At 29.3% G+C, this 22,959-nt stretch overlaps 1 protein-coding gene across 1 annotated transcript; it reads left to right on the top strand.

Annotated features, from left to right (window-relative positions):
- The first annotated feature begins 7,518 nt into the window (after window positions 1–7,518).
- Window positions 7,519–21,670, top strand: LOC123262432 (DDB1- and CUL4-associated factor 10). The gene is made up of 2 exons (XM_044724639.1): window positions 7,519–8,023; window positions 19,770–21,670. Exons 1-2 carry the CDS (start codon window positions 7,812–7,814, stop codon window positions 21,448–21,450), a joined length of 1,893 nt encoding a protein of 630 aa, XP_044580574.1. The 5' UTR covers window positions 7,519–7,811; the 3' UTR covers window positions 21,451–21,670.
- The last annotated feature ends 1,289 nt before the right edge of the window (window positions 21,671–22,959 follow it).

Genomic DNA, 22,959 nt, shown 5'->3' with positions numbered 1-22,959 from the left:
AGAGCTGATTAGTTTTTGGAATTGAACCATCAAGCCGTTGAAAAGTTATTCCAAAAAAACCACATTTGAAAAAAATTTTTTTTTCAGTTTTTTTAAGATTTCTCAAAATCTATTGATCTGAATCGGTCCAAATATTTTTCAAAATCTAAGCTTTATTGCTTGCCCAACGTTTTAGTGATTTTTCAAAAAGAATAATTAAATGCAGGTCTAAATTTATTAAAAAAAAAAAGATTAGTACTCAATTTCAGATTTTTTTATCTAAAAGTGTTGATTAGAGCATTCGTCAAAGTTTTATTTTCAAAATTTCATCGCGAAAAAAAAAATCACATTTCATTTACAAATAAATGCACTTTTAAGTATTCAGAAAAAGAACAACTACTATTTTTTTAATTTAAAAAAATCAATTTCCTCGCTGAAATATCGATTGTCGGTTGTCGGCTAAGTTCACAGTCATAATGAAATGTAAAAATTTTAACAAATACAAAATGCAATTTTTTATGAAAATTAAGTTAGCCGATATTTAAAAATTTTTAGAATTCTTTTTTATTAAAAAAATTATAGCAAAATAATAAAAAAAAATTTCATTTGTAAAAAACTTGAAAAACTCTAAGTGCAATTTCTAAAAAATATTTTTTTATTCTAATTTAATAATTAAAAAAAAAATTTTAATTGTCGTCTAACTTTAGTGTTATAATTTTTTGAAAATAATTTTTCTGAACAAATTTATTTGTTAAAAAAAAATTTAAGTGGTCAATTGACTTCTAACTTTAATAATGTCATTGAAATTAGCCGATATCAGAAAATTTTTATGATTTTTTAATTGAAAAAAATTAAAAGAAAAAATTTGAATAGTTCTGAGTGCAATTTTTTAAAAATATTTTTTATTGATTTAAAAAATCAAAAATTATCAAATGTCTGCAAATTTTAGTATCATAAAAAAAATTTTTTTAAATTGTTAGATGTCTATTAATTTTATTTTCATAAAATTATATATTTTTTTTTTAATTTCCACTTCATATGTTTCCAAATTTATTTTGAAGAAATATCGACTTATTTTATACTATTTAAAATTAAGATTCAAGGCGAGTAATTAGGAAATAATTGGGTTTTTTTTTTTTTTTTTTGTTTAGAATTTTTGGATTTTATTTGACCAAGAAATTAGAAAATTATTTTTAAAAAATTGCATCAATAATTTTTTTCACAACTTCTAACTGTTGAATTTTTTAAATAATTTTTTAAAATTATCAAATGTTTCTCAACTTCGGTGTCATAAACTTGTCATAATATCAACAATAATAATAATATGATCTTCAAACATGCCTGTCAAATTAATTATTAAATAATTAATAGTTAAACTATTTCTATAGAAAATTAATATGTATGCTTCAGCTCCAAGTTAGGAGCTGCTTGAAGAGTCATACAAACTTTTATCAAAAAAAATGATTCCAATAAAATATCAATTTTAATTCTCGACCTTGGACAATTTTTGATACATACCTGAAAAAAAAAAAAATAAATAAATAAATAAATACAATAATTAATGCAAAAAATTAAAAATACACGTGTTATTATGATGACACTGAAGTTAGCTGAAAAAATTCTTATAAAAAGTCAATAACAATAATAAAAATGCTTTTAAAAAATTCCACTAATAACTTTTTTTTTTTAATTTTCACATGTGGAATTAAAAAAAATTTTTTTTATAATAATTTAATTGCTATAAAACTGTGAAAAATTCTTCACAGTTAAATTCAGTATCATGTATTTTTTTTCAATTAATGAAGAAAAAAAAAATTTGTAAAAATTAAAAGATCAAACTTTGAATTAAAAAAAAAATTTTTAAATGGAATTATAAAAATTTATAAATGCAATTTTCTTTTAAATAATTGTCGAATAAATTCTACAAAACTAATTTCGAAGAATATATCATCTTCTTTAGTTACATAATATTTATTGAAAAACCTTTTTTTGTATAACAGGTCAGTTTTAAAAATTTCCTTCTATTAAAAAAAAAAACTTCATTTAAATAGATTATTTCTTCTCATTAGATTTCTTCAAATTAATTATTTAATTTTTTTTAAATAATTAGAAAAAAAATAAAATAATTATTGTTATTATGATATATATTATCAACAGACTCGATAGAGTCTGGCGCCAAGTTCCGTTCTCAAGCCAGACTACCGAGTGTGTATATACCGTAAGCAGAACGGTTTTTTGAGGTTACAAATTTTTTTTCAAATTTATTTTGATTTTTTTTTTATATGATATTTTATAATAGTAGTTCATGCTTTTTATTACGCGTATTACTTGATTATTATCAATTATCTTTATAATTTATAATTTAAAATTATTAAAAATAATCAGCACAAACTATAGCGACCCAGATTTTTAGATTTTAACTTTTTTCTTATATAAAAAGCGGACGGCTAGAGACTAAATAATATAAGGGTGCATGCTAATCTTATAATAGATGGGAAACTACAATGAAAAAATAGTATATTACACACCTGTGGCAAGAAAATGAGAAATGTCTCAGAACACATATATGTTGCCCGAGGCGAAGCCGAGGTCGACATATATGTGATCTGAGATATTTATTATTTTCCTGCCATAGGTTTGTATACTATTTTTCTGTCCGACAGAGGCGGAAAGCGGCAATTTCGTTTAGCGCAGCGGGCCGAAAGTTGCCACTTTCCGCCTGGAGGGCAGAAAAGATATTTTTTTTGTTCTGAGACATTTCTCATTTTCTTGCCACAGGTGTGTAATATACTATTTTTTGCCCTCCGGGCGGAAAGTGGCAACTTTCGTCCCGCTGCGCTAAACTAAGTTGCCGCTTTCCGCCTTCGTCGGACAAAAAAATAGTATACACTCCTCGGGAAGTAAATAAGAAAGCCTCAGATCACATGTTTGTTGACCTCGGCTTCGCCTCGGCCAACAATTACATGTGATCTGAGACATTTCTTACTTTACTTCCCTAGGTGTGTAATATACTATTCTCACCTCCGGGCGGAAAGCGTCAATTTTCCTCCCGCTGCGCTAAACGAAAATGCCGCTTTCCGCCTCCGTCGAGGAGAAAAATAGTATACACACCACGGGCAGTAAACAAGAAAGCCTCAGATCACATGTTTATTGACCTCGGCTTCGCCTCGGACAACAATTACATGTGATCTGAGACATTTCTTATTTTACTGCCCTAGATGTGTAATATACTATTGACAGCTTGCAATTACACACGCCAGGCAGCGCAAGAATAACTTTTACATGAACTATAGCTTAAAGGGGATAGTTTGCCACCGGAAATGTATTAAATTAAAATTGTCAATTTTTATTATAATTACAAAAAATACTGAAATCCGAACAAAAACAGTTTCACTGTAAAAAAATCACGCCAAGTCCACGTTCATAAGACTATTAAGAAAAAAAAATTTTATTTCTTTACAAAAAGATATAAAATAAAAAATTAAAAAATCCAAGTAACCGATATACATAATTGTATATGATTTTCGGAAATTAAAAAAAATTTTGTTGTAAATTTAAAAATTAAAAGAAACAATTTTGGAACGTACTTGGTGTGCGTTATTGTGTACTTCAATTTTTTTTAAAAGTCCTAGTAGATAGATTTTAGGAATTTCATAAAAAGTGAAATTTTTCGTAACCACGTACACTAAATACGTTCCAAAATTGTTTCTTTTAATTTTTAAATTTACAACAAAATTTTTTTTAATTTCCGAAAATCATATACAACCATATCGGTTACTTGGATTTTTTAATTTTTTATTTTATATCTTTTTGTAAAGAAATAAAATTGTTTTTTCTTAATAGTCTTATGAACGTGGACTTGGCGTGATCCACAGATTCGGTAGAATCTGGCGCCAAGTTCCGTTCAAATCTGCTGTAAACGGAGCGCCAGACTACCGACTATGTTTACTGCAAGCAGAACGGTATTTTGAGGTTGCAAAATTTTATTTAATTCTGCGGTACTTTTTTTTCCTAAATTGTATATTATAACAGTAATTCATACTTTATTTGACTGTTATTAATTAATTATATTCACTTATAACAATTAATCTACTTGAAATTATTAAATTTAATCAGCACAAACTATAGCAACGCAAAAATTTCGATCCTGACTTTTTTTTCGATGGGCAAAGTGATCTGCCACAGACTAAATAATTCGAGAATGCATATTAATCCTTCATTAGATGGGAAACTACAGTTAAAAATAGATATTTCACAGCTTGCATCTACACCCGCCAGGGTGCGCTGCAATTATTTTTACATAAACTGTAGTTTCAAGGGGATAGTTTGCTATAAAAAATGCAACTAACGCGAGATTTAAGTTGGTACCAATTGTAAATTTTTATTATAATTACAAAAAATACTAAAATCCAAACAAAAATAGTTTCACTGTAAAAAATCGCGCCAAGTCCACGTTCATAAGACTATTAAGAAAAAAAAATTTGTTTTTTTCTTTACAAAAATATATAAAATAAAAAAATAAAAAAATCCAAGTAACCGATATGATTGTTTATGATTTTTGGAAATTAAAAAAAATTGTGTTATAAATTTAAAAATTAAGAAAAAAATTTTGGCACGTACTTGGTGTGCGTCATTGTGTATTTAAATTTTTTTAAAGTCCTAGTAAATAGATTTTACGAATTTCATTAAAAGTAAAATATTTTGCAACCGCGCACACTAAATACGTTCTAAAATTTTTTTTTTAATTTTTAAATTTACAATAAAATTTTTTTTAATTTCCGAAAATCATAAACAATCATATCGGTTACTTGGATTTTTTTATTTTTTTATTTTATATATTTTTGTAAAGAAAAAAACAAATTTTTTTTTCTTAATAGTCTTATGAACGTGGACTTGGCGCGTTTTTTTACAGTGAAACTGTTTTTGTTCGGATATAAGTATTCAGTAGTTTTAAGGTAGTACCCTCGCGACTTCCGCCGTCAAAAGTTTGTGCTAGAGTGTATGGTACATATACTTTAGAGTCATTATTGACAAGCCTAAAACTTTTTGCTGTTTATGTACTTATTTTAGCCAATCACAAACGAGAAACTGATCGTTTGAAAAGTCTGGCAACACTGCGTGAGCGTTAAGATATTTTATAGTGGTTATACTGTAGTGTTTTGGACTAACTGTAGATTAACCTCTGTTTTGACACATGCGTTTATTTATTTATTTACATACATTTATTCGGAAATATAATTACAATGTCTGAAAAATTGACTTATAAAGGACGATTCATAAAAAAAAGTCCTTGAAAAACGACAGAAATCACTAGCAAATATGCAAATAACAAATAGAAAAAAAATAATTGACAATATTGTTTTGTTTTTTCAGAAAAATCAGTAATTGAATTTTTTATGTTGATGTATTTACGGATTTTAAATTTTAGTATTTTTTTTATTATTTCATCTGACTATTATTTTTATAACTTATGAAAGATTAATATATATTATTATATTCAACTTATTAACTTTTTGAATTTTTATAAATATAGAAAAATACTTATTTTCATAAAATAATCATTGTTACTTTTTTTTTTTAAATAAATAAAATTAATAACTATAATGTTACACTAAAAGTAAATTAAACTTTTCAAATTTTTCAGCGCATGCGCGTCTCATATTTTTTTCGCGGCTCACAAAACTTGCGTTGTTGCCACAGTTTTATTAACGTATCCCCTCCTCGGCTAAAGTCTGGTAAATTTTTCATTACTTATTAATAAATATCTCTGAAACTGTGTGGTAATTATCAATGAAATTATTTTTAAAAAATTGTTTAGTTGTTAGTTAACGTTACTCTAGTTTTTTAAAAGAATCCTAAGAAAAGTTTCTGAGATATAAAAATGTTTGTAGGTAAACTTTTCGATACCCCGTATACCGCAATGTAAAAGAGCGTTCAAAACTCAAACTTTGAAATTAAATATCTCTGAAACTAAATGGTCAAAAATTTTCAAATTGCGCCAATCGACGCAGAATTATATGAATATTAATCTGCCGAAGTTAAAAAAAAATCCTAAGAAAACGACTCTGGCGAGGGTACTACCAGGGGCTGCTCACTCAATGCTTTTAGATGGGACCGAATTTTGTCTTTGCAAAGATTCATTCATACCACTACAAAATTGAAATCACTATGTATCTATAGTTTTTTTTTGTTAGTATAGAAAAAATGTCAGCAGTTTTTAGGAAATTGAGAGCGCCCTCTATTGAGTAACGTGATTGGAGAGAATTTAGGCGCGGAAATTGGAACGAAATAATAAATTATTATTGGAATTATGATAACAAATAATAAAATATCAATAGAAGTCAGTTGAAAAATAAAAAATCATCAATAAAACAATAAATGAATAGTAAATACACCAAATAATAAATAATAATAAACAAACCCACTTACGCTCGAGGCTTAAAATTTACTTGATGTGATATTTGGTTGTAAGCTGAGATAGCTCTGAGGGACACTGAAAGACTTGTCAACGTTCAGGCGCACGTTCGAATTTTGCTACCGTGGAATTTTTTTTTTTTTATTTTTTTCAAAATAAATAATAAAATTAAAGTAATGTCAAAATTGTTTTCTTTCTTTTTTTTTTTTTTTTTTTTTATAATAAATAAATGAGCAAAATTTATACTTAGGAGAAAAAAAAACTACGGAATAAATTATTTTGGCTTTTATTATAAGTTGATAAGTCATTGATTAATAAATTACAAAAATAAAACATTTTTATTGTTTATAATAAATTAATAATAATAATAATAATAATAATAGTAATATATTTGATGATGTGTAGACTTAATGAGGAATTTATTTACATTTTTTTTCACAAAAGGAAATAAAAAAATGTGATTTCACAATATACAAAAAAATAATGATTTAATATTTAATTAATATAATATAAATAAAAGAAAAAAGTTTCTAAAAAAGAAAATAAATAAATGTGAATTATTAAATAAAAAATTGGACAGCAATGATATTAACAAACGCAAAGTAAACAATAGCAAAAGTTAGAGGTTATAAAACTTTACTAAAGAATAAATTTAAAGACTTTGAAAAAATTAATTATTAATTTAAGAAATAGGCTCAAATAGTAATTAGAGTTTAGAGATAGCTGAATAATAATAAAAAGTCAAGAATAACGCTTTAAATCGCAAAAAATTCGAGATAACCAAAATCAACACATGTAATCGCAATAATAGTGGCCACAAGAATGGCGGATTGTTATTTTCCGGTTGTGGATTTCGAATATTATTATTATTAGAAGTGCTGCCATATTTCAGAAATAAATATAGGGAAAATTTCATTTTCTAAAGTTGTAGTCCTTCGTCTTTGCAAATGACAAAATTGGGTATGGTGGGGATCAGAAGTGAGCAGCCCCTGGGTACTACCTTAAGTAATTATTGATAATATACCTACTGTACTGAAGTAAAAATATAAGTCCGACATCTAGCGGAAGAAATAAAAAACCTGACCACGTAAGTAAAAATCAAAATAAAGCTAAAAATTAATTTATTACTAATTGGACAAACAACTCAAACAACAACTAACAACTGTCTGTGTAATAATGTCCTAACCTTACGATGACAAATATATATATATACACACTTAGTTGTATATATATAATATCTGACAAAAATGAAGTTATATAGTGTAGTTTAATAATAAAATTTTGTATGATAAAAAATGAGTTTAAAATTATATAAATGTCATTCATTAATAATCAATTGTAGTGTCGTGTTTTTTTTTTTTATAAAAACAATAATAAATTAGTGAAATAAAAATAAGTCATCACTAATTACAGTAAAATGCCAAAAATAAAAAAATTTGATTCACCGGGTAGCAGCTTATGGTGGTTACGTCAACGCGAAATAGGATTAAATTCACCAGTAGGTTACGGCGATCGTTTTTACAAAACACTGTATTCCTCAATTCAACCAGTTACGTCATGGGACCATGGAAATAATTTAAACAATGCAATACACGGTGGTGTTTTCAACCTTGAATTTTCACCTGACGGGTAAAGATCCTAAATAATAACATCACACTGAAGTTGACACATTAAAAAATTTTTTTACAATTTTATAGCAATTTAATTATTGTGAAAAAAATTTAAAAATAATTCTACATGTAGATATTAAAAAAAATAATCAGCGGAATTTTCTAAAAGCATTTTCATTATTGTTATTGATTTTTTATAACAATTTTTCAAACTGATATTTTATAAAAAAAAATTATTTTCAATATAAATATGTTATGTAAATAAAGAAGATGATATATTCTTCGGAATTTACTCTAGACATTTATTTAAAAAAAAAATTGCATTTATAAATTTTTATAATTCAAAGTTAAAATTTTTTTTTGAATTAAAAGTTTAATTTTTGAAAAAATTTTTTTTATTCATTGAAAAAAATAAATGATAGGGTAAATGTTCCAGTAGTTGACCGCTTTCATAAAAAAGTCCAAAAATTATTATTAATTGCATTATTTTAAGACCCTGAAATTTATTTTTTTAACTACCCGGGAAAAAATGTTTTTTCCTAATCATATATATTTATATATGATTATATCTAAATTTTTATATAAAATATATATAATAATCCCATAATAAAATTGAGATGAAATGTATGTGGCATCAAACTATTCGTAACGTGATTGGTCGAATGTATCATAAGTATGAAAATATATGCAAACTCTATAGTCAGGCGCGCGCTTGCGCGCGCAAATTTAAATTCTATCATATATAAACTAAAATATTGTATGTATATTTTATATGTCTCTATATGATCAGATCTGAGTTATCTAGGTCTATATACGATAATATATAATCTATATATAATTAGATCTGATTAGACCTGAGTTATCTATGGCTATATTTGATTATATATAAATCTATATATGTTTAGATCTGATTAGACCTGAGTTATCTAGAGCTATATATGATTATATATAAATCTATATATGATTATATCTAATCAAATGTAAATTATAAATTTACATTTATTAATATCCCTAGCGGTTTTGTAAATGCTGAAAAAATGTCGCAATTATATAGTATTAATGCGGTATTTTTTCAGCATTTTTTCGGTTGTTTTGGTCTGTTTTTTTATCGAAAAATTACGGAACATTTACCGTAAAAATGCCATACATTTACGCTAAAAATTTAGAATATTTACGCTGAAAATGCGGCATATTTACGGTAATAAGGCGGTAAAATGATTGTATTAAAACCATATTTAAAAAATTGTGTAAAATTAAATAACGCTCGGACTGGGATTCGAACCCAGAACCTCCTGAGGACATGTCGGCTACTCTACCATTTGAGCTACCCAGTCTATACCATATTGTTTTTTGCTTATTCTATAAACATTAAGCCACACCGTCCATCTTACGATAAGCATATTTAAAATTAAATAATATAATTATATATGTGAAATAATATAACTTTTCGATTTTAGAAAATTTGCAATTTTCTAAGTGAGAAATTAAAAATTGAAATTAAAATTAGAATATATTTACTTAACATATGTATTATTTTATATTAATTACTGCTAAATACCTAATTAAAAAATAATATTCTACATATTTTTTATTCAAAAACAGTATTTATTTTTGCAAAGTAGCGATGGAGAATAAAAAGCAAAATTTAAAATTTTTCATTTTATTCATTTCTAACATAGAAGTGAACTAAAATAAAACTAAATCTTTAACAATTGTCCATTATGTCAGAAAATATTCGGCAAAATTACTGTATTATTACGGTAATTATTTGGAATTTTTTGGGTAAAATTTGGGCATTAATGCGGTAATTGTATAGTATATTTTTGGTAACTGTACAGCATAAGTGCAGTATATATACTGGATAACTACAGTATAAAAACTGGCCAAAACAACTATAGTTTAACCGCATTATTACCGAATTATAACGGTAAATATACGGCATGAGCATAAATGCCGAAAAATTACGGTATTTTTACGGCATTCTCAAAACCGCGAGGGATATAATAATATATAATTAGATGCAGCATTTTTCAATGATTATATTTAATAAATATTTTGTTGAGTGAATTTGTTTCACTTGCAATGTCATATGATATTAAGATTGCTTATAAACAAAAATCATCTTTATAAATTATTTTCATTAATTATATTACATTATAATAACGTTTATTGTAACATACCGAATTCTATCACAGCTCATAATTATCTTTTAAATTTTTAAATATTCTAAACGTTAATTTATTTAGTGATTTGAATTATTATCATGTGTTACAGTTATGTATCCCAGTTGTCGGGTTATAAAAAATGTCAAAAGAAAATTGCTATTTTTGCTTTTGATTTTAAATAAATATTTGTTAACTGTTAACAAATATTTATTAACATTTAATAAATCGTATTTAATAAATAATTTATTAACTGCTAATAAATATATATTAAATCCCATGATGTTAAAAAATCACTTATTAACAGTTAATAAAGCTCATTAAATATATAAACAAATCCTTCTATCAATATCAGTGTAACTATACGGAAATCATATATAATTATATATGAATCATATATAATTATATATGCATTTTGTGATTACTATAAAATGTTCTCTGTTTTCATCTCAGAGTCTGCTACTCCAATGATTAATAATCTTTTAAACTATAGTTTTTTGTGGATGAAATAATGGAACTGTATTAATTAATTTAACTTATAAAAATCGATTATGTATTCGATTTGCATTAGTTGTAGGTATTTTCAAACTTTACTCTTCCAGTAAGTCTCGTAGGTAAACAGGTAGCGTGGTAGTCTTTAAAGCGTCAGGTCCCCGGTTCGATTCCCGCTCACGGTGAATTTTTTTCTATTTTTATAGAAATAATTATATATAATTATGTCGAATTATATATGATTATATATGATTAGATCTGGCCAATATTCAGGTCTAATTATATATAACTATATATGATTAGGCAAATTCATTTTTTCCCGGGTATGTTATGTAAATAAAGAAGATGATATATTCTTCGGAATTTATTCTAGACATTTATTTAAAAAAAAAAATTGCATTTATAAATTTTTATAATTCAAAGTTAAAATTTTTTTTTAATTAAAAGTTTAATTTTTGAAAAAATTTTTTTTATTCATTGAAAAAAATAAATGATAGGGTAAATGTTCCAGTAGTTGACCGCTTTCATAAAAAAGTCCAAAAATTATTATTAACTGCATTATTTTAAGACATTACAATGAATAGGTATTCCAAATTTTATTTAATTTTTATTACTATAGTAGAGTATCCGAGAGGCGACTACATGTTTTAGCTAACAAAAAAGTTTCTATTAGGTTAATCTTAATTTAATAGTTTCTTAACAAATTTTTTAATAACATTTGACAAAAACAATCCTAATATAAAATTGAGTCCTAATATAAAATTGAGATGAAATGTATGTGGCATCAAACTATTCGTAACGTGATTGGTCGAATATATCATAAGCATGAAAATATATGCAAATGCTACAGTCAGGCGCGCGCTTGCGCGCGCAAATTCAAATTCTAGTGAAATAAATAGCAATTCAACGACCGGTCAGATACTGGCACAATAAAACACCGTTGTACCATCAATAAATGACTTCGGTCATCTATTGGAACCTGCTATTTTTCAAAATAAATATGTTTACGTGATAATATTATGTTTACATAAGTGTTGTTATTTAAAATAATTTATAATTATTAAATTATTAGTAATAAAAAAGTATTTATGCTTATTGTTTAATGTCTTTCAAATAAGATGATTGTTGAGTCAAGTTTAAATTTGTACACTGATAGAAGGATTTATTAGCTATTAATAATTTAATTTAATTTATTTATTTAGAAGAAAAGAGTACATTTATTAATAACTAGCCGTCCCCGCCCGCTTCACTGGGCGAATTGTACATGATTGTAATTGTAATTAGTTTAATTTATAATTTTTGATTTTTTTCTCTAATTTTTTTACATTTATTTTATTTATTTCAATTCTACAAAAAAATCAAATTAAATTAATTTAATTTATTATTATTTTTATTGATTTTTTAATTTTTTATTTTTTATTTTTCAATAATTCTTTATTTTTTATTGATTTTTTTTATTTTTTATTTATTTTTAATTTTTAATTTTTTATTAATTTTTTATTTATTTTTAATTTTTAATTTTTTATTAATTTTTTATTTATTTTTAATTTTTTATTTTTTATTATTTTTTATTTATTATTTATTTTTTTTTTCTGAAATTTTTTTTTAATTTTCTAAAAAAAAAAACATAATTCAGGGATAATTTTTATTGAAATCTAAGAATATCCACTTAAACCGTTGAACATAAATAAATAAATTAATTATAATTTATCATCAAATTAGTCATCTACGTCCATTTCAACTTTTGTACTTTTCCGTATGTCCATTTCCGTTGCAACTTTTTTTTTGGCATGATGGGATTCTGTGAATGCATATAAAAAATTTTTAATAGATTAAAAAATCCATGAAGTCACCAATAACAAATATATTTTATTAAAATAAAATATATAATCAACGTGAATATATTAATTATTCTAACTTTTATAAGTTGGAGGCCCTCTTCTTCATTCAACTAACTAACAAATACTAAACGTATCATAACCAATAAATACTAAACAAAACACAATCGATTAAATGACACACAGAATCTTTTTTGTTTTGAAACAAAAGATAGCGTAAATAAATGACATCTTTACATAACCTTTGAAAGATGAATAATTTTTAAACAAAAGATAGTAGCATAAATGAATGCCATATTTACATAACCTAGAAATGAATTAACAAAACCGTTGCTATAGACAACGGTCTAATAATTCATGTCACAACCTTGTGGATGCGTGGGTAGATGTGTGGGAGTGCGTAGGTGGATGCGTGGGAGGATGCGTGGGAGTGCGTGGGTGGATGTGTGGGAGTGCGTGGGTGGATGTGTGGGAGTGCGTGGGTGGATGTGTGGGAGTGCGTGGGTGAATGCGTGGGAGGGTGTGTGGAAACGCGTTTATAAGCATTGAAGTGAAGTTAGACATTTTGCCGGTCCTTGTGCGCTCGAATATGAAGAAGAAGTGATGTTCATTTGTTTTCGTAGCAGAAACAAATGACTATCCACATAAATTTGAAAAAAAAATGGTAAAGGGTTGATGGAATTCAAAAAATGAATAGCCTAAAACCTTCTACAATTAATTTCGCGTCAAATGGTCATAGTTTCATGCCGATCGGTCCAGTAGTTTTCAAGTTTATCGATAACAAAGAAAAAAAAAGTTGCTTATATATATATATATAGATTAATAAGTATTTATTTATATTTAACCAATATTTATTAACAATTAATAAATATTTTGTTGAGTGAATTTGTGTTTCGCTTGCAATCTTTACAAATTATTTACATTAATTATATTATTTTATAATAACGTTTACTGTAACATAACAAATTTTATCACAGCTCATAATTATCTTTTATATTTTAAAATATTAAAAACGTTAATTTATTTAGTGAATTGAATTATTATCATGTATTCCAGCTGTAGGGTTATAATAAAAAGTCTCAAAAGAAAATTGCTATTTTTGCTTTTGATTTTAAATAAATATTTGTTAAAAGTTAACAAATATTCATTAAACATTAATGAATATTTATTAACAGTTAATAAATCGTATTTAATAAATAATTTATAAACTGTTAATAAATATTTATTAAACCCTATGATATTAACAAACATCATTAAATATAAACAAATCCTTCTATCAGTGTAACAAGTTTAAATATGAATTTTTTTGTTGATATTAGAAATGATTTATTTAAAATAATAGTTATTATTTTTAATAATTGCATACGTGTGTCTCAAAAAAATATTTTGCTTTTGTCATTATTGAATCGAAGTTTAATTTACTAATCTGTTACTTTTTTATTATTATTAGTTTTGTTCTAAACTAAACGAATTTTGTTTACTAACAATACAAATATAATTTAAATAAATAAGCATAAAAATATTATACATTAAACATAAAAAACTAATTAAAATTTACAAAATAACCAATGTTTGATAATCGGTCAACTACTGGGACACTCCGGTCAATTTACTGGATCAAGCCGGTCAACTACTGGTACATTTACCCTACTGAATTTAAATAAGATCTAAAAAAATTTTTACAATTTTATAGCAATTGAATTATTATAAAAAAAAATATTTAAACAAAATTCTGCATGTAGAAATTAAAAAAAATAATCAGCGGAATTTTTTAAAAGCATTTTTATTATTGTTATTGATTTTTTATAAGAATTTTTTCAGCTAACTTCAGTGTCATAATAATATAACACATGTATTTATTTTTTTTTTTATTTTTCAGGTATGTATCAAAAATTGTCCGAGAATTGAAATTGAAATTTTATTGGAATCATTTTTTTGATAAAAGTTTGTATGACTCTTTAACCAGCTCCTAGTTTGGGGCTGAAGCGTACATATTAATTTTCTATAGAAATAGTTTTAACTATTAATTTTTGACATGCATGTTTGAAGATCATATTATTATTATTGTTGATATTATGACAAGTTTATGACACTGAAGTTGAGAAACATTTGATAATTTTAAAAAATTATTTAAAAAATTCAGCAGTTAGAAGTTGTGAAAAAAATTATTGATGCAATTTTTTAAAAATAATTTTATAATTTCTTCGTCAAATAAAATCCAAAAAATGGTTAAGTGTCGGATAATTTTAGTTTCGTGATAATTTTCACTTTAAAACTAAGTTAATATTATGTAAAATGGATTCTTTGCACATTTAAGGAAAAAATAATCAGGAAATATTTTAAGGAGATCCTAGTGAAGCTGTTACTAATTTGACAACTAAAAAATTTATAAAAATATGAAAGTTTAAATTACTCGCCTTGAATCTTAATTTTGAATAGTATAAAATAAGTCGATATTTCTTAAAAATTAATCTGGAAATAGCGCCTGAAATTTTTACAGAATAGTAATTCTATAATATAAAAAATAAAGTTAGTTTAGTATCAAAATTATATCGATACTCATCGAAAAAGTGGCCCGTGATTCCTTATTGGTGTAGGATTAATTGGCGCGCGTCTGCGCGCAATTTGAATTCTTTTAAACTTTATTAAAACTTATATAATTTTACAAAATTGTTAAACTTTGAATTTAATTTTGTAATTTACATTCTTTTTTCGTGGATAATAAATACTACGTTATTGTTGCCGCTAGACTCTCCTTAAGTTATTATGAATTACTAAGCACAAAGGTGGTGTTGACATTAACCATAAATTAAAAAATTTTTATTTTATTGTACGCTTCGGACCGATTCGGACCGGTAGATTTCGAGAAAATCCAAAAAAAGTGAAAAAAAAAGTTGTTTTTTTTTTTTAATTTTTTTTAAATATCTCCGAATTGGCTGAACCGATCGGTCTCAAAATCTAATCAGCTCTTAACCTTGAAAACCCCCATCGATCGCCACCAAAAACGTTAGAATCGGTTGATGCGTTCGTGAGATATCGTTGTCGAAAAAAATCGAAAAAAGTGTTTTTTTTTGTAATAACTTCGAAATTCATGGCTCGATCGATTTAAAGTTGAAAATTTTTCATGGAGCTTCAAAAACTGCGTCGATTGCCGCCAACCGCGTGAAAGTCGGTTCATTCATTCAAAAGTTATAGCAGTTTGAAAATTGAATAAATCGTGTTTTATCAAATTTTGATAAGACTTTTGAGCTCGAAGAGCTCAAAAGCTTAAAACAGCTACTTTTTTAATAGAGCTCAAAAAAGTACATCGATTGTCGCCAACCACGTGAAAATCGGTTGATTCATTCGAAAATTATAAAAATTGTGTTTCATCGAACTTTGATAAGACTTTTGAGCTCGAAGAGCTCAAAAGCATAAAACAGCTATTTTTTTTTTTTTTACTTTAGACCATTATTCAAACATATCACAATTTTAAATATTATTATAATTAGGAAAAAACAAATGAACTAAAATTATTAGTATTAAAATCTCCGGTATTAAAATGATAAATACTCAAATCTTTGTCGACTGTATTTTGGATACAATTTGGATCGATTCGGACCGATAGATTTCGAAAAATCTAAAAAAAACTGAAAAAAAAAATTTTTTCAAAAGTGGTTTTTTTGGAATAACTTTTGAACGGCTTTATCGACCAACTTAAAAAACTAATCAGCTTTTAACCTTGAAAAACCACGTCAATCGCCGCTAATCCGGTCAAAATCGGTTTATTCGTTCGAGAGATATCGTGCAGGAAAGAAAACCCAAAAAAGTGATTTTTCGGAATTACTCCAAAATTTCTAGTTTGATCGATATAAACTTAAAAATTTTTCATAAGGCTTAAAAAACTACGTCGAATGCCGCCAACCGCGTGAAAATCGGTTCATTCATTCAAGAATTATTGCGGTTTAAAAACTCAAAAAATAGTGTTTTATCAACCTTCTATAAAACTTTTGAGCTTGAAAAGCTCAAAAGCATAGAAAAGTTATCTTTTTGAGCTCGAAGAGCTTAAAACAACATATAAATTGTATTTTTGAGCTCGAAGAGCTCAAAAACGTTGTAAATGCAATTTTAAGCGCCCAGGTATGGAATTAGCGGGAAGTTGCAGGGATGGCCTTCAGGGTCAACCGTTTTCCTAATTTTTTTAACTAAAATTATCTCTATTTATTTCTATCGCACTTGTAGAATAATATTTACACACACAGAAAGAAAAATTTCTTGATTGGAGAAAAAAATTCTTAGCTCAAGAAAATTTTCGGGTGCCTGAAAGAAGACCGAAGTTGTGTTGGCCGAAGTAAAAATTTTTCGAGAAATTCTATTCTTGGTGGAAGTCATTTTTTCTTAATTCAAATTATTCATAAATACTTGATACAATAAATTTTTATATTTGATCAAGATTTTTAGATACTTTAGGGAAGCAGCGCCACCTACTTCAGCTGAAAAAAAAATTTTCTCACCTTGAGAAAATTTTTCTCTTGAATTAAGACTAAAATTATAGACTTAAATTATACCAAAAAGATTAATTAATTCAACAATATTATTAGTAAACAATTCTTGTGTAAGTCAATATTTGACCTTTTGAAAAAAGAATATACAAATGTTGTCTACTCGAGAGGACTTTTGACTGGAACTTTTCCTTAACTCTGAAAAGAGCTCTTACGTAAATTGAATTAGTTGGCGGCCTTGAGAAAGGCCTTTTGTCTTATTGAGAAGAGCCGATGTGACCCGAGAAGTTCAGTACAGCAATAGTTGTTTGTTGCCAGAAGTGGCTTAGAGGTGACTCAAGGTCACTCGCTCTCAAAAAAGAGCTGGTTGCTTAGCTTCAAAAAGAGCTATTTTGTTTCAAGAGTTCTGAGAAGAGCTATTTGTTTGCATACAGGCCGCGGACAACAAGCTTTGCGCGCTTGATGTTTAATAACGAACAATTACTACGTAAGCCTTGCGCGCTTACAGCTGGTGTTTGATAAAGCCCTTGATGAGATGTGACGGTTGAGATGGTCCGTAGTATGTCGAATGTTCGTTAAGAATTGAGAATAGACAAGCCTTGCGCGCTTGCTATTCCGGATCGCACTGTAGTTCCTAGCCGTTTCTAGCCGTTCCTAGTAGTTTGTATCCGTTTGTGTAAATAGTATATTACACATCTAGGGCAGTAAAATAAGAAATGTCTCAGATCACATGTAATTGTTGTCCGAGGCGAAGCCGAGGTCAATAAACATGTGATCTGAGGCTTTCTTATTTACTGCCCATGGTGTGTATACTATTTTTTTGCTCGACGGGCAGAAAGCGTCAACTTTCGGCCCACTGCGCTAAACGAAAGTGCCGCTTCCTGCCTTCGTCGAGCAAAAAAATAGTATACACTCCACGGGAAGTAAATAAGAAAGCCTCAGATCACATGTTTGTTGGCCTCGGCCAACAATTACATGTGATCTGAGACATTTCTTACTTTACTTCCCTAGGTGTGTAATACACTATTTCTCCTCGACGGAGGCGGAAAGCGGCATTTTCGTTTAGCGCAGCGGGAGGAAAATTGACGCTTTCCGCCCGGAGGTGAGAAATAGTATATTACACACCTAGGGAAGTAAAGTAAGAAATGTCTCAGATCACATGTAATTGTCGGCCGAGGCGAAGCCGAGGTTGACAAACATGTGATCTGAGGCTTTCTTTTTTACTTCCCGTGGAGTGTATACTATTTTTTTGCTCGACGAAGGCAGAAAGCGGCAACTTCGTTTAGCGCAGCGGGCCGAAAGTTGACGCTTTCTGCCCGTCGAGCAAAAAAAATGCTTTTTTGCCCTCCGGGCGGAAAGTGACAACTTTCGTCCCGCTGCGCTAAACTAAGTTGCCGCTTTCCGCCTTCGTCGGACAAAAATAGTATATTACACACCTAGGGAAGTAAAGTAAGAAATGTCTCAGATTACATGTAATTGTCGGCCGAGGCGAAGCCGAGGTTGACAAACATGTGATCTGAGGCTTTCTTATTTACTTCCCGTAGAGTGTATACTATTTTTTTGCTCGACGAAGGCGGAAAGCGGCAACTTTGTTTAGCGCAGCGGGACGAAAGTTGCCACTTTCTGCCCGGATGAAAGTGCTTCTCCCCGTGCCGAAGCCTTCAGCTGAGGTACGGTAGGTGATCATAAGCCGTGTAGGTGGGGGCGAAGAGGACACTCTCCATTCGCTCTCGGGGTAAAGATTTAGGTCCAGGGGTGACGGCTAGTCTCCTGGGAAAGCGGGGAACCAGCTCTTGACAGTTAGTTCGCGATTTTGAACCGCGAGTATGTGTGAAAAGAGTGTTTTAATATATTGTTTATATTGTTTAATTTGTTTATATTGTTTATATCGTTTATTAACATGATCAGGCCAATAAAGAGGTTTTCCTTTTTCTTTGATTTATTTAAAATAAAGTGTTTTGTTTATTATTTTGTTATTGATAATGTAATAATCCCCGTTTATGACCCTGGACTCCGGCGAGCAAATTTCGAGCCGGGGACAAATAAATTATTTATTTTTATAATTTTTGGAAAACGTGGACGTTACAGGTTGTAGAGTATGTATCACGTTGCACTATATATTTCCTATCGATGTGAACAGCTCGGTGGCCGAATCTAACACGAAGAATGATCGAGTCAACTGTTAAATCTGGGGCCGAGGCCCGTTGCGCTGCTATTGATATACTGTCGTCGTGGCTGAGTTGCTGGTAGTGGGGGAATAAAGCGTGAGCCAATGAGATGGCTCGGTTCGAGGTGGAAGTGGAAGTTAACTTTGCACCAATGAGAGGGCTTCGCTCGAGTTGGAAGGAGAGCTGTAGCTGAGCTGGCTTGCGGATGCTCTCTTCGCGGTCCGTGCTTTTCCGAGTACCTATTTTTCAAGGTCTTTGGCTTGTTAGGTACTTTTCAGATGGTTAAAATTTCCAACAACACAGATAAAAAGGTTCACTTGAGCCAAGAAAATATTTTTCTTCCTAATTATTTTATTGAGCGAAAAGAAAATTTTTTTTTCACACAAGAAATTTCACTTATTCCATCAAAATTAATTCTCTTGCTTTAAGAAATATGTATCTTGATCCAAGAAAATTTATTTAAGTCAAGAAAATCTTCTTGTTTCTGAGAAAATTCAACCTCTTGCTCAAAAAAATCTAATTCTTGATAGAAGTAAATTTTCATTGATATTTTTTGACAGAAATTTATATCTTTTAATTAAACTTATCCTTACTTTATTTCTTTTTTTTTTTTTTTTATTCCAGTTCACTCCTGGTGGCAGCTTGTGAAAAGAAAAGTATCCTGATGTTCGACCCACTGGGCCGCCGTCTAATAAAAGCTTTGGACAACGCTCACAACGACTGCGTGAACTGCGTTCGGTTCCTCGACCACCGAATGTTCGCAACCTGTTCCGACGACAACTCCGTGGCTCTTTGGGACGCGCGAAACCTCAAGCACAAAATCCGTTCCCTGGAGGGCCACACAAAATGGGTGAAAAGCATAGAATACAGTCCGCAAGATCAGCTTCTGCTTACCAGCGGTTTTGACGGTAGCATCTACTCTTGGGATATAAACAGTGCCACAGAGAACAGTCTTCTATATACTCAAGTGTTCCATACAAATGGATTGATGCGAACCCGGTTGACACCTGACGCAAAGAAAATTCTAGTCAGCACCACTTCAGGCTACTTAATAATAATCCACAACTTACGCTTAAGCACGCTAGCCCAAGATCTCGATGGTTTCAAGCCAAACGTTTACCGGCTGATGCAACTATCTCAAACGACGTTACCGGCAGCTGCCAGTTTCACTCATCTTTTCTCGCCATCACGCGTCCATAACCGCGTTGAGTTTATAACAGATTTTCCGCAAGGAAACGACGCTGAATTCATCTCAAGTCTTCAAGTTCACCCTCAAGGCTGGTGCGTGTTGTCACGAAATGTCGGAAATGAAGAGAAATCCGAGTTCACTTGTGTTCATGACATTCAAGACTACCAAGTTGTCGCCGATGATGAAAAGCAGGACAAGGAATCGTCCAGTGCTGGGTTGAGCGGTCTCTACAATTTAAACACTAGCGGTTCCAGTGGTTCCACGGAACAAAGCTCTGATGTTCGAGCAAACGATGATCAATCATCAATAAGGTACTCATTCGTGATAGACAATCCAAATTCTAGGCTATCAGAGCTGCGACCAGACAACCGGATCCCCAGTAACTTTGAAGTTGTTGCAATAAGATCGAATTTGAACAATCTGAACGCAAACAATGATCCCAGAGTTCCAGGGAACTTACCGCAACCTCAACCACAAGATCGCCGGAATCACCATCATGTTTATAATAATGGAAACTTCTCAGCTGCTAACATGGAACTCCATGTCAGTTCCACTGATGTCTGGGAAGCACTGGTCGCAGTTCGGGAGAACAGAACAAGGCGAGAACGGGAACGGGAACAGATCATCAATAATCTTAACCAATCTGGTAATCCACGAGGTTTCGTGATGAGACGCCAAATAAGAGATGATCGTCCTCACACTGTTTTTATTGTCGGTGAAAGAAGTTCTGCGAACAACTCTACGCTATCAGGAACCCAGGCTGCGTATGCAATTCCTCGGAACCACAAGATCCATCAGAATGTTCCTCGGCTGATAAATTACATTCAAGAACCCAATCTTGGGTTAGGATATATCAAAGAGTTGTGTTTTTCAGCAGACGGACGGTTGATTTGTTCGCCGTTTGGTTATGGCGTTAGATTGCTCGGGTTCTCTAAGGAATGTCAGGAACTGTCGACCTGTGTTCCGGAACCTGATAAACCGAGGAAATTATGTGAATTAGCTACTACTCTTAGTCATACAGACATTGTTCTTAGTACAAAGTTCTCCCCGAAACATTGTTTGTTAGTCTCTGGGTGTCTCAGTGGAAAGATTGTTTGGCATCAGCCGGTTATTTAAGGCTAGGTTATTAGAGTAGCCATGGTTAATAAAGTACTAGGCTTCTCTGTGAAAAATTTATGTAAATGATTATACGAGTTTAGGCTTGCTTTTTGATATTTAAATTTATAGCCCTATGTTTTATTGGACAATTAATATGTGATAAGTCATCTGGTGTAATTACTTTGCTGAGAAAAACAATTTGAAATGACTATTTTTTTTTTTTTTTTTTTTTTTTAGTCTCAAGTGAAAAAATGTTAGTTTTTGATGTTTTAAGAGCCCTCTCCAAAGGACAGATCAAAAAAAAATTTTTAAGAGGTCGCTCCAAATTTTTTTTTAATTTAAAAAATCGTCAAAAATCGAATTTTTTTTATGATATAGAGATTATGACCCGTGCCGCGCAGGTTAAATTAAGAGTTTCACAAACCAAAAAGACCCCAATGTACCACTCCCAACAGTTAAGGTCTGCGATATGGCCACAGCAGTTAAAACCGACTCTAAATAATAATTAATTAAAGAAAAAAAAAAGTTATGAGCGACCTTTCAGAATTTAAATTTTGAACTGAAACTTTCAGAAACTTATTTTTTTTGGTCTATAAAATTATACCGTAGAAAAAAAATTGAAAAAAAAAAACAAAATTCGGTTTTTGAAATTTAGAAAAATTTAGAGCGACCTCTTAAAAAATTTTTTTTAAGCTGTCCTTTGGAGAGGGATCTTAAAACATCAAAAACTAATATTTTTTCACTCGAGACTAAAAAATAGTCCGTTTTTTTGGGCTACCCTTATCTATATAGTAATCAGCTCAAATCATTTTGAATAGTTAAAAATTTTTTTTTCCTTTTGATATAGATTTTTTCTCAATATCAAAATAACGTCTAAGACTTTCATCATTTGTTATCAAACCAAATAACTGAAAAAAACAATTTTTTTATTCACTCAAGTCTGATTTTGAAAGTTAACTCTCGCCGTTAAATAGCCGTTTATCGACTAGTAAGAAATATAATTATAAACTTATTTTTAAGAGTTATGTTTATGGAATATATTTTTCATCATTTTTGTTTTTATATAAATTTATATAAAAATTGATGTAGTTTTGAAAAATATTATTTTGCAAAATTATATAAATTTTTATCTATTCGAATTTAAGGAGGTTCGAGCGAATCTAATGTGAAATAGTATATTACACATCTAGGGCAGTAAAATAAGAAATGTCTCAGATCACATGTAATTGTTGTCCGAGGCGAAGCCGAGGTCAACAAACATGTAATCTGAGGCTTTCTTATTTACTGCCCGTGGTGTGTATACAATTTTTCTCCTCGACGGAGGCGGAAAGCGGCATTTTCGTTTAGCGCAGGGGGACGAAAGTTGACGCTTTCCGCCCGGAGGTGAGAAAAATAATTTTCTGCCCTCCGGCCGGAAAGTGGCAACTTTCTGGCCGCTGCGCTAAACAAAGTTGCCACATTCCGGCTACGTCGAGCAGAAAATAGTATATTACACACCTAGGGAAGTAAAGTAAGAAATGTCTCAGA

Source organism: Cotesia glomerata, linkage group LG4 (genome assembly GCF_020080835.1).
Source record: "Cotesia glomerata isolate CgM1 linkage group LG4, MPM_Cglom_v2.3, whole genome shotgun sequence".
In the NCBI taxonomy this organism is placed as follows: domain Eukaryota; kingdom Metazoa; phylum Arthropoda; class Insecta; order Hymenoptera; family Braconidae; genus Cotesia; species Cotesia glomerata.
This window is presented reverse-complemented; position numbering and strand designations above follow the sequence as displayed.

Bases quoted from the DNA above. Each gene is read 5' to 3' on its own strand.
- LOC123262432 (XM_044724639.1), top strand. From the start codon at position 7,812: ATGCCAAAAATAAAAAAATTTGATTCACCGGGTAGCAGCTTATGGTGG. The intron at 8,024-19,769 runs GTAAAGATCCTA...TTTTTATTCCAG, and splicing joins CTTGAATTTTCACCTGACGG to TTCACTCCTGGTGGCAGCTT.